The sequence below is a fragment of the Pipistrellus hanaki genome (assembly GCF_964339955.1).
Source record: "Pipistrellus hanaki genome assembly, chromosome: 2".
Classification (NCBI taxonomy): domain Eukaryota; kingdom Metazoa; phylum Chordata; class Mammalia; order Chiroptera; family Vespertilionidae; genus Pipistrellus; species Pipistrellus hanaki.
The window spans coordinates 139,482,649-139,495,468 of NC_140504.1; the positions used below are offsets into that span (position 1 = coordinate 139,482,649).

Here is a 12,820-nt window from a genome sequence, read left to right on the forward strand (position 1 = left end):
GAAGTTCTTGACATGATTCATGATCTCACACAGTAGTTGTCATGTGTTGCTGAAGCTGCTATAAAGAAACCAGAGGAATTACTCTTGGGGGCAGATACCAAAAAAACACCACTGCTTCTGCACAATGTGCTATCCCCAGCTCGGTAGGGCTAATCCTGTTTGGCTCAAGAACCATTGCTCATAAAAAAGAAAAAAGAAAACAACGCGCGCGCGCGCGCACACACACACACACACACACACACACACAAACAAAATCCACTGCTCCTTATTTTGCAAGATTCTGAACAAGTGAAACAGCCCCTGCCTTCAGTTCAAATTAAAAGAGAACCCCGATTTTCCGCCCGACTGTTGCCGCCATCATGGACACGAGTCACGTGCAGCCTATCAAGCTGGCCAGGGTGACCAAGGTGCTGGGCAGGACCGGCTCCCAGGGACAGTGCACGCAGGTCCGCGTGGAGTTCATGGACGACACAAGCCGCTCCATCATCCGCAACGTGAAGGGCCCTGTGCGCGAGGGCGACGTGCTCACCCTATTGGAGTCCGAGCGAGAGGCCCGGAGGCTGCGCTGAACTTGTGTCTGGGTCCTGGCTGGCTGGCTGGGTGAACACAGAGCCCAGGGGAAGATGCGCCACTGTTAATAAAGTGTTTGTATAAAAAAAAAAAATAAAAAAAAAATAAAAAAAAAAAATAAAAGAGAACCCCGATTGCCAGGGTAGCAGACAAAAAGAGACACAGGTAGAGGCACAAGGCATCCATCCCCAACTCCCCCTACCTCAGTCCCCTCTGCTTATCACAGATTAAAATACCATGCATTTTCATCAAGTCCGCTCTTAAAGCAGTTACCTCATTTCTGTCCTCCTTCAGCTCATTTGGCCTGCCCCTTCTCTCCAAATTTGCCTCTAGCCACTGGTACGGATAAATTCTGTCTCCTTATACGGCTGTTCCCTGCACACCCTGAGAATGTAAGTGCCACAAGGACAGAGACCCTGTTCCTCCTATTACCACTGTGGTCATGGGGCTGTGTCCAGGGTCCGGCACAAAGAAGGTGCTTTATAAATACTTGTTAAAATAAATAGAATGTTAGTCCCCAGGACCACATCTTTGTCCCAATAATGTCCTCACTTTTGATCTCCAAATTCTCAAGCCACATTAATCTCTGTTATGGACTAAGTGTTTGTGTCTGCTCAAAATTCATATGTTAAAATACTACCCCTCACCCTAACTGGTTTGGCTCAGTGGATAGAGCATCGGCCTGCAGACTGAAGGGCCCCGGGTTCGATTCCGGTCAAGGGCATCTACCTGGGTTTCGGGCACATCCTCAGTGGGAGGTGTGCAGGAGGCAGCTAATCGATGTTTCTCTCTCATCGATGTTTCTAACTCTCTATACCTCTCCTTTCCTCTCTATAAAAAATCAATAAAATATATATTTTAAAAAAAAACAAAACAAAACCTAACCCTCAATGTATTATTATAGGAGTGTTCCCTTTGTGAAGTGATTAGGTCACGGCCATCTGTAGAATGGACTCTCTGAATCTTTAATTGGAAGCAGGCTCTCACCAGACACAGAATCAGCTGGTGCCTTGATCTTGGACTTCCCAGCCTCCAGAACTGTGAGATGTAAATTTATGTTGTTTATAAGCCACCCAGTCTATGTACTTGGTAATAAAAGCCCAAACTGACTAAGACAATCTCATTCTCCTAATGGGGATAGCATTTCAAGCTTGCTCTGCACAATTTAGCGTTTAAATATATCCACACCGGTGATACCTTTCCAATGTCAGGGCTGACTAAGTTCCTTGCTGCTAACACATTTGGTTGCTCAGTGAACACTGACACTCCTTAAGTAGTCTCTGGCTTCTAATATCCGCAACTTGCCAGAAGGAGCTCCACTTATATTTGGAGTAGCAGGACTACAGTGCTCAGCTTTCAAATAAGTTAGCTTAATTCCAGGGACGTCTGAGTAACTGCAATAAATTAGTCAGAAAGGATTGAACAAGCAGCCCTGATCCAAGGAACAGGAGATCCTCCTTAAAGCAAAATCATTTCCTAAGAAGAGTGATAAATTCCCTCGACAGGAACATTTGAGCCTGGCTTTTTTAATGATCCAATTCTTCTCATTCACACAACACACCTTCACTCTCCCCTTTTATAAAAATATTTTTATTGACTTTTTTAAAAAGGGGAATGGAAAGGGAGAAAGAGAGAAACATTGATGGGAGAGAAATATTGAACGGTCTCCAGCTGCATGCACCCTGACCACAACTTGAGTCTGTGTTCCAACCAGGAATCGAACCAGTGACCTTTCAGTGCACCAGATGACATTCAACCAACTGAGCCACACTGACCAAGTCTTCCATTTATCTTTTTTTTTTTTTTTTTTTTTTTTTTAAGATTTTTAACATTGATTTTTAGATAGAGAGAATGGGAAAGGGAGAGAGGGAGGGAAACAGAGGTGAGACCATTTGGCCACCTCCTGCATGCTCAGCACCAGGGATCAAGCCTGTAACCTGGGCATGTGCCCTGATCGGAATTGAACCTGCAACATTTCAGTGCACAGGGTAACGGCCAACCAACTGAGCCACAAGGGCCAGGGCTCACTCCCATTTTTAAGTGAACTGAATAAAAACTTTTTTTTATTTTTTTTACTATATTTATTACTTTGAGTTTCCAATTACAGTTGGAATGCAATGTTATGTTAGTTTCATATTTGGAGATGATGACCTCTGTGATCATTTTAACTTTCATGCAATAATTCAAATGAATATTTTGGTCTCTTGTCCGAGGCTTGCTCTGAGGCAAAAGCTTTTGGAGATACTTATTTCTCCTTTGTGACAAGGAGATAAACACCAATTAAAACCCAACTTTGGTGGCAGAGACACATGACTCCAGACAACTAGCAATTGCAGAACGAATTTAGAAGTAGAGGACATTTTATCCCCCCCAAAAGTAATTTCCACGTGATGACAGAAATGGTCAGTTTTTCTACCATTAGGCAATTAGTGACATACTAGATTGATTACATTCATGTTTATCAAATGGAAACTTGTTCCAGGACTCTTTCCATTGTAAAGATATAAGATAACTCGAACCAGTCTACAACAAAGAGAGAATTTAGTGGCAAACCTAACTGAATAGTCCCCTAGTTGTCTCGCCTTAGGCCTGACCTAGGGCAGGAGTTGGCAAACTATAAGCAATTGCTTGTTTTCCTAAATGACACTTCATTGGCACATTGTCATGCTTGTTCTTTAACATACTGTCAACAGCTGCTTTAAAGCTACAACAGCAGTATCAAGTACTTGCATAAGAGACATCGTAGCCAGAAAAACCTAAAATATTTACTATGCGGCCCTTTTCAGGAAATGTTTGCCAAAAGGCTCAAATAATGCCATCAGGGTTCTCCACCTCTTGACTATGGTCCTTCTCTGAGGTGGCTTCACTCCTGGGCTTCACAGATGTCCCCAGCAAGTCTATGCCGAGATCATCCCTTTCTTGTTGTTGAAAAGAGCACATCTTTTCCAGTAACTTGTGGAAGCCCTAGGATTTACTGTAGACTGACCATGTGGGTGAGACACCCATCCTTGGACTGATGCCTTATGGCTAGGAGGATGGGTTTATACTGATTGGGTCAACCACCTCCAAGCCATGGGGCCTGGGAATAAGAGAGAGGTTCTCACCGTGGCCAGTTTGGCTCAGTGGATAGAGGGTCAGTCTGCGGACTGAAGGGTCCCAGGTTTGATTCCAATCAAGGGCATATACCAGTGGGGAGTGTGCAGGAGGCAGCTGATCAATGTTTCCCTCTCATCGATGTTTCTAGGTCTCTATCCCTCTCCCTTCCTCTCTGTAAAAAATCAATAAAATATATTTTGAGAGAGAGAGAGAGAGAGAGAGAGAGAGAGAGAGAGGGAGGGAGGTTCTTCAGGCTGGGGGTGGGAGAGGATGCTAGGAAGGCAAAACCTAGGCATGTCCATTATAAAACTTCTCACTTCACCTTGTGGTTCATCACATTCTGGTCCTGGACATTTTTCAAAGCATACCAATGAGACTTATATGATTTCAGAGACCTTTGAGGAGTTACTATTAATAACAACAGCCAGAGGTTTCAAAACCAACTACTTTCTAAAAGCACTTCAAGAATATTATCTTGTTTATCCTTCCAACAGCCCTAAAAAACTAGCCTTTTTAAAAAATATCTATTTGTATTGATTTCAGAGAGGGAGAGAAAGAAACAACAATGATGAAAAAGAATCATTGACAAGATTCTTCCTGCATGCCCACAACCCAGGCATAAGGCCTGACCAGGAATTGAACTGTGACCCACCCTGGTCCATAGGTTGGCACTTAACCACTGAACCACTGAACCACACTGGCCAGCCAAAACTAGCCATTTTTATTTCTATTTTACTAATGAGGCAACTAAGAAAAAAAGGTTTAATAATAACTTGTCCTGAAAGTCTCAGAGTAGGGAATGGAACCTAGATTTACCTAAGTCCAAACTTGAACTATGCTGCCAGTCTCCCCAACCTAGTTATAGCCTCACATTTCTGAAAATTCTCTCCCATCCCCTCAGTGCCTGAATCATGCTTGAGCACTGGCATGGTGACCATGAGGCCTGAGTTTTAGTGAACAGCTCTGCACTATCTCATTGGGTAACTATTAACAAGCCTTAGTCAACTTTCGAAATCTCGGTTTTCTCATCTATAAAATGAATAGGGATGTTCTCCTCTATAAACTGACATTCAAACCGTGTTCTACAGAGCACAGGGCTCCTGCCATAGAGAGAAAGGGGACACCCAACAGGTACTCTCTCCACACTCATTCCATCACATCAACTCCATTGCTTTCCATTGGGTTTGTTCTTAAGTCTAATATATAAAGAATAAAGGTTTCTGTTGTAAGAAGAAAAAAAAAGTTAACCATGGGACTAGAAGACCTTCAAGATCTTGGTCAAGCCGAAACCGGTTTGGCTCAATGGATAGAGTGTCGGCTTGGGAACTGAAAGGTCCCGGGTTCAATTCCGGTCAAGGGCATGTACCTTGGTTGCGGGCATATCCCCAGTAGGGGGTGTGCAAGAGGCAGCTGATCGATGACTCTCTCTCATTAATGTTTCTAACTCTCTATCTCTCTCCCTTCCTCTCTGTACAAAATCAATAAAATATATTAAAAAAAAAAAAAGATCTTGGTCAATATCTCTGATTGTTCTTGCACCTCTTTGCCTATCTGTGTCCTGGAAGGATGACCTGGTCCGCATCCCTGTGCTCCAGCCTCCTGTTGAGTAGCAGATGGAGAAAGAATGGAGGGAGAGACAGGTTGGGGGTACTGATTCCCCTGGCTCAGTAGCTACGTTCAAAGACCACAGCTCCTGCTGGGTGGCCCTCTTCTTCAGCTCTCTTTGGGAAACTGTTTCTTTATCAGGTCCAACCGCGTCTAAGAGTAGCAATGGGCCCTTGCTGTTGTTCGCCCTGAGGTTCATCACCACTCCTTGGAATCTTGTTGCAATGAAAATGTGTCTGGCGTAGGTAGACATCTTTGTAAATAGTCCCTTCTTTAAATACTCCTCCTCTACCCAGGGGAGGGGGCCGCCAGAACACTGTATAATCTATCAGGACTTTAAATGTGTGATTCTATCTATAGTAAACTTAGGCTCACCTATCCCATTTTCATATCCATTCCCTCACCACTTGAATGTCTGATAGATAACAGGCACAGCTGACAGTGGGTAGATAGTTCCTTTGGCAGTAACAGTCTTTCAGCTTATGACTCAAAACCCATCATAGAAGTTATTTTAGTGCTCCCTCTTTTAAAGCAGAAGTAGGCAAAAGATAGCAAACTCAACCGGCATCTGGGAATTTCTTTCAAAACATTTAAAAGAGTAAGCACTAAAAAAAATAATAACTAAATGAGCACTGCTTTTCCCAATCAATACTTTTTATCCCTTCACTCCCCTTAACACATTTATGGAGTATTTTTGTTTTCCAGACATTGGGTTGGCCCTGGAGATACAGACCCAGGACCAGTGTCGATGATTTCACAGACCCTTGAGGGAAAGACAAGAAAATGGGGAATTTATCTATTATACTCACTCTACAGGGAATCCCCATTTCCAGAATGATTCACTCTCAGGCACTGCAAAATTAATGACGGCGAATCATCAATCTTTCAAAAAGGGTTGCAATGAAAATATGTCTGGTTAATTTAACTTTAGTTAATCTGAAAACAATTTTTACTGTTCAAATGTAATCTGCCTCTTAATCTAATAGATTATTATTCTTTGGGATTCTACTGACTCAGATTTTGAGTAATTCATGAAAGTATTTACCTTCACTACTGATTAACATTCCTAAATATGGTAATTCTTCCTTGGCAGAATCATTTTCATTAACACAAGAAATTCAATTCAAAATGTAGGGTTAGTTGAGTTAAGACAAACATATAAATACCTAAAACATACTGAGAATACAGGAGATATGAGAAGCCCTGATGCTCAAAAAAGACGGGCAATAAGAAGATAATATTTGAATCGTGAAGGCTAGGGAGGATTGATTCTTAGAGTTTGGAGAAGGAAGATCAAGTGTTCAAGATCAAGAGAAGAGCATGTCCTCAGGCCTGCCATCAGGCAATTATATCATAGAATGTGCTTCAGACACTACAAATGCTTTAATTGGATTATAATATAGGTGTGGAAGACATCTTTTGTTTTTGCCACTCAACAACCACAACCATTCACCTTTCATCTAGAACGAATGATGCCCCATATTGTACTTGGATTATGAATAAACCTCCCTGGTGTTATCCATTAGGTATGAGAGAGATTGACAACCTTAGCTCCAAGGGTGGGCTCTGACTGATTTCGGTTAATCAGCATAATCTAGCCCTGTGGCTAAAGCGATTGGCTCAGTGATAGGCATGTAACCCAATTTAGACCAATTAGAATCAGAACCAGGACTTGTGTTTGAATGTGGCAGAGTTCTAGCCAGAATTCAATGGTAAGAATTTTTTTCCCAACTGGATTTGAAGTTAAGAGGATGTACAGTTAGGATCAGCAGCAGCCAGCTTGTGACCATGAGGGAAGAGTCTGACTCAGAATGGAGCCAGCATGGAGGAAGGCAGAGAGGAACTGGTTTCTCATCCATCTCTTCCAGAAGCTGAAATACTCCTCTGGTGTTCTATTAGCCAAACAATTATTACATTAATCAGTACACTCCCTTAATTTCCTAAGCCAGTTTTAATTACGATTTCATATATACTTAAAAACATGTAGAAGTAAAAGAGTAGAGAAGTCAGTGGGGGGAGGGGAGGAAAGAGACTCATGTAATAATTTAAACATTAAAGAATTTTAAAAAAACAAACATTTAGAAGTAAAAGAGTGCTAATACTAGATAGATATTTTGAAACCAAACCGAAAAAGACCTTAAGTTCCAGGTTTTGAACTAGATTTTCAGCAAGGAAGGACATGATTCTTAGATTTCCCTTTAAGGTATACAAAGCAGTTTCACATAAATTACTTCATTGACTCTTTACTGTTATCCAATACATACTGATAATTCGCAAAGAAATGGAGTCCCAGGAAAGTTAAATATTTTGCCTAAAGTCTTTCAGCTCATGAAAGGCAGAATGAAGTCTCAATCTTGGATCTTTTGATTCTGAACCCTGTTTCACCAACATGCACAAAGCAATGAATCTGAAGATGTTAGAGGATTCTCACCACCCACATACCTTCCTTGTTTCACGACCTATTGGTGTAGGAATGGATGCAACCTTTGGACAGGATGTGGTAATGCTTGCACAGATCTCTTCTGATCCTATGAAGCATCAAGAGTAGGATGCCATGGAAAGAGCATTGGCTTCAAATACACTTGACTACCCCCATCCACATGGCCATTTGGCAAATCACTTAATATTTCCTCACTTGTAAAATGGTGATAACAATAATTCCTACCTCATTGGGTCCAAAATTAAATACGTGAAGTTCTTGGCACAAAATAGGCATTTAGTAAGTTGGATCTTTTTTTTATTATGAAAAGCAGTAGAAGCAAGGTTTTGCTTTATTTTGTTTTTAATATATTTTTATTGATTTCAGAGAGGGAGAGAGAGATAGAAACATCAATGGTGAGAGAGAATCGCTGATAGGCAGCCTCCTGCATGCCCCCTACTGGGGATTGAACTAGCAACTCGGGCATGTGGCCTTGATGGGAATCAAACCCGGAACCCTCCAGTCCACAGACCGATGCTCTATTCACTGAGCCACACTAGGTAGGGCTAGAAGCAAGATCTGGGTTCAAATTCTGGCTCTGCTCCTAACTAACTATATGGCATCCACCTAGATAGTAAGTTCCAGGAGGGCAAGACAGGCAGCCCTAGGAGACAGTCAATTAATGCTTACATGAACTTAAGCAAATAACTTAAGTTGTTTAAGCTTGATGCTAAAAATTTGAGAAAATATATAACTATATTAAGAAATAAAGGATACAACACACATAAAACACTTAGTTTGATGCTTGGCCCGTGGTGAGTGCTCAGTAAACAATAAATAATTGCAGCTCATTTCTTCTATTCAATGCTTACCACTGTTCTAAACACTCTACCTATCTTCATTTACCAAATTCTCAACACCCCTCTGCCCCATTTCACAGATACATCAGTTCAGGCCCTGTTTTTTATTATCTAAAAACTTGATGACACGTTCGGCTCCAGGACTTGTGAGTCCAGCTCTTTCTTTTCTTCTTAAAGTTTGAGACTCTTAAGCCGTCTAATTCACAGTCCCTTACATAATGACTCTTCTTTTTTTTTCTTTTTTTTTTTTTTCGGTTGCATTATTAGAAAGAACGAAAAGCTTCTTTCTTTCAAAACACAATGAAGACTTTTCTCGGGGCCCTCCTCCTCCTTCCCCCATTATTTCCAGAGAGTGAGGTTGGGCTGCCTGAGGTTTGGTCTGGCAGGAGCCTTTCAATTCAAAGGCTGCCAACAGCTCCACAGCCAGCCAGGCCTTTGCCCTCTCCTGGCGGGCGCTGAGGCAGCAGCAGCAGACCTCCCAGTTGGGGCTCTCTCATTCTTCCCCGAATTGCCTGCTGCCACCTGCTGGCCAAATTAAGTTAAAATCATCATCTTGATGTTTTCCAAGATGCCAAACGAGGCTCCTACTGTTTCTCAGCACTGCTTCCTGGGGCATCTTCAGAAACAGCTCCAAAGGTTAGCAGACAGACCAACCGGGCAAGTTTGCAGGCCTCAGTTCAAAGCGAAGGCGCTCAGGCACAGACAGCTGGCGCCTGACTGCCATTCAGGCACATGGAGGGGGAAATCAAGGGACCTCTCAAACTATTACCTCTCATACCTCCTTCTCCCTCATCTCCCCCCAACCTCTCTGACATTCTTTCACCCACACTAACAACTTGCACAACACTGCTATTACCACTGATAATCATCTACTTGTTTTTGTTTGTTTGGAAACAATAGCTTGGAAAAGTTACAAGAATAGTGCCGAGAAACCCCTTATGTCCTTCTCCCCAAGACCCCACTCAAAGTTTCCCAATTGTTTTTGTTGCAAAGGGCTCAACTCAGGATCACATGTTGCTCCAGTTGTCATTTTTTTTCTACTATCTTTTAATCTGGAACATTACTCATTCATTCCTTGACTTTCATAACCTTGGTATTTTATTTTTTTTTAATTATCACTTTGCAGAATGTCCCTCAGTTTGAGCTTGTCTGCTGTCTTCACGATAAAACCTAGCTTCTGCATTTTTTGCTAAAATAGAACAGGTGCTATGTCTTTTCATTGAGTTCTCTCTTGCATGGTGCAATCTATTTGTCTGTTTCTGATGGTGTTAATTTTCATCATCTCATAAGATAGTATTTATCATATTTCTCTACTGTGAAGTTATTTTTTTCCTTTTGTAATTGTAGCAGTTTCTTTTTACTTTTGTAGCAAACTACCACAAACTTGAAAAGCAACACAAATTTTTCTAGAACAAACTCCCTCCAAATTTATTTGGAACCAAAATAGAAAAACAAAAAACAAAACAAAACAAACCAAAAAAACAAAAAACCAACAACAGGTCCTGAATAACAGAAACAATCCTGAGAACAAATTGGAGGGATCACAATACCAGATTTCAAGATATACAACAAAGCCACTATAATCAGAATAGTCTGGGACTGGCACAGAACAGGCATATAGATCAATGGAACAGAACAGAAAAGCCAGAAATCGACTCAAGCCATTATGGTCAATTAATATTTGACAAGAGCATGTCATAGAGTAAAGATAGTTTCAAGAAACGGTGCTGGGAAAATTGGACAGGTACATGCAAAAAAAAAAAAAAAGAAAAAAAAGAAACTAACCCACCAACTTACACCATACATAAGAATAAACTCAAATGGATAAAAGACTTAAATGTAAGCCATGAAACTATAAAATTCTGAGAAAATAAACAAAGGTAGCAAAATATCAGACATCTCTCGCAACAATATGTTTACTGTTACATCTCCTAGGGCAAGGGGAACTAAGGAGAAAATAAACAACTGGGACTACATCAAAATAAGAAGCTTCTGCACAGCAAAAGAAACCATAAGCAAAACAACAAGAGCCGAAACCGGTTTGGCTCAGTGGATAGAGCATCGGCCTGTGGACTGAGAGGTCCCAGGTTCGATTCCGGTCAGGGGCATGTACCTTGGTTGCGGGCACATCCCCAGTAGGGGGTGTGCAAGAGGCAGCTGATTGATGATTCTTTCTCATTGATGTTTCTAACTCCCTATCCCTCTCTCTTCCTCTCTGTAAAAAATCACTAAAATATATATGTATTTTAAAAAACAAAAAACAACAAGAAAGCTCACTGCATGAGAGAACATATTTGGTAACGATGAATCTGATATAAGGGGTTAATTTCCAAAGTATATAAGGAATTCATACATCTTGACAAAAGGAAGACAAACAATCCAATTTAAAAAATGGGCAAAGGACCTAAATTAACACTTCTCCCAAGAGGACATACACAAGGCCAATGTCTGGCATGCAGTAGGTGCTTGATGTTCTTGAATAATTGTCATGTAAAGCAACGATAGTTCAAAGTATAACTCTGAACAGTTTATAGCACACCTAAACAACTACTAGTGTCTACATAGCCCAAATCATCTGTGACCTCCTCCAACCAGAAACTAAATAAATAAACTGCTTTTTTTTTTTTGCCCCCTGCAAGGCTGAGTGGCCTGAGGTAAAGAGATCTCATTGATTGAGGGTTTGTTGTTATTAAACATTTGTTTGGTTTTCAAGACTGATGTTTCATTTGAACTAAGAATCTCAACACAAAGTTGTATTTCAAGACAGCTTCAAACATCACTGTCTGTCCTGCAGCATTTGGTAGAATTGATGTTGGCCACATTGACATTGGAGTGTTCAGAGCTGAGAAATAACTTTGTACCTAGCAGTACACCAACAACATGGGCATATTTCTTTATGCCAGACCGGTCCCATCATCCTCCTACAAGCATCTTTTTTAAATCCTCACTGGACATGCTTAGAGAGAGGAAGAGAGAGAGAGAGAAAGAGAGGAAGAGGGAGAGGGAGAGGGAGAGGGAGAGGGAGAGGGAGAGAGAGAGAGAGAGAGGGAGAGAGAGAGAGAGAGGGAAACATAGATATGAGAAAGAAACATTGATTGTTACACATGCCCCAACCAGGGATTGAACTCCCAACCCAGGTATGCACCCTAAACGAACTGAACTGGCAACCTTTTGGTGCACAGGACAATGCTCAACCAACTGAGCCACTCCAGTTGGGCACATTAAAAAAATATATAGTTGTAGCCTGGCCCAGATGGCTCAGTGGTTGAACGTCGATCAATGACTCAGGAGGTCATGGTTTGATTTCTGGTCAGGGCACATACCCAGGTTTTGGGCTTGATCCCCAGTAGGGGGCGTGCAGGAGGCAGCCAATCAATGATTCTCATCATTGATGTTTCTATCTCCCTCTCCCTGTCCCTTCCTCTTCCTGAAGTCAGTAACATATATATTTACTTTTAATTTTTTAGAAAATATTTATAATGATTTCAGAGAGGAAGGGAGAGGAGAGAAACACTAATGATGTAAGAGAATCATTGACTGGCTGCCTCCTGCACACCCCCTACTGGGGATCAAGCCGGGGTCTTTTCAATCCACAGGCAGACACTCTACCCACTGAGCCAAATGGCAGGGCTATGCATTAAAAAAAAAAAAAAAAAAATAGTTGTAATTATTTGCCCCCAGCTTTTACCGGCAAATGTCAAAGGCAATCTTTACTATACATATGCCTTCTCTCTCCCCTCTCTGTTTTTCTCTCAGAAGCACAGTCCTAAGGCACTTCTGATTTCCCTGAGTAAAAGGCGTCTTTCAGTGCCTGATGGCCTCTCTCAGAGGGCGCACTGAGAGGGGAGGGACATGCTGACACATCGCTGGAAGTGGCTGCTCGGCACAAACGAGCCACACTTTCCCGCCTCTCACAGAAAACCTGCCCTCAGAGGTCACTGTGGCGCAGTGGAAAAGAAGCAGAAGAGGAAGTGACCCCCCTGCCGGCCCTCCCCGCCCTCCCCAGCCCCGCACTGGGTTAGCATTGGCCAGGAGCAGGAAGGGCCCCAGGGCAAGACCCAGGATGCTCTTGGTGCCAGGACCTCTTGGCTTCTCTCTCACTGGCCTCTGAGGCGAGGCCCAGAAAATGTCCCCACCGCACCAACAGCTCAGCCACCACCAGAGCTTCCTTCCAGAAAAGGCTCAAGATTTGAAATCCCTTCTGACTCCAGACCCTGAGGGAAGCAACGAACGGGCCTCCCACTTTTCACCGTCTCAGCGGCAATCAGAC

The 12,820-nt window shown here is 42.2% G+C and overlaps 1 protein-coding gene across 1 annotated transcript; it reads left to right on the plus strand.

The window, feature by feature from the left end:
- Positions 1-347: 347 nt before the first annotated feature.
- Positions 348-698, plus strand: LOC311616291 (small ribosomal subunit protein eS28-like). The gene has a single exon (XM_084871437.1). The coding sequence runs from the start codon at positions 360-362 to the stop codon at positions 567-569; it is 210 nt and encodes a 69-aa protein (XP_084727563.1). The 5' UTR covers positions 348-359; the 3' UTR covers positions 570-698.
- The last annotated feature ends 12,122 nt before the right edge of the window (positions 699-12,820 follow it).

What these genes read in the sequence shown, in the direction of transcription:
- LOC311616291 (XM_084871437.1), top strand. Translation starts at nt 360, where the DNA reads ATGGACACGAGTCACGTGCAGCCTATCAAGCTGGCCAGGGTGACCAAG.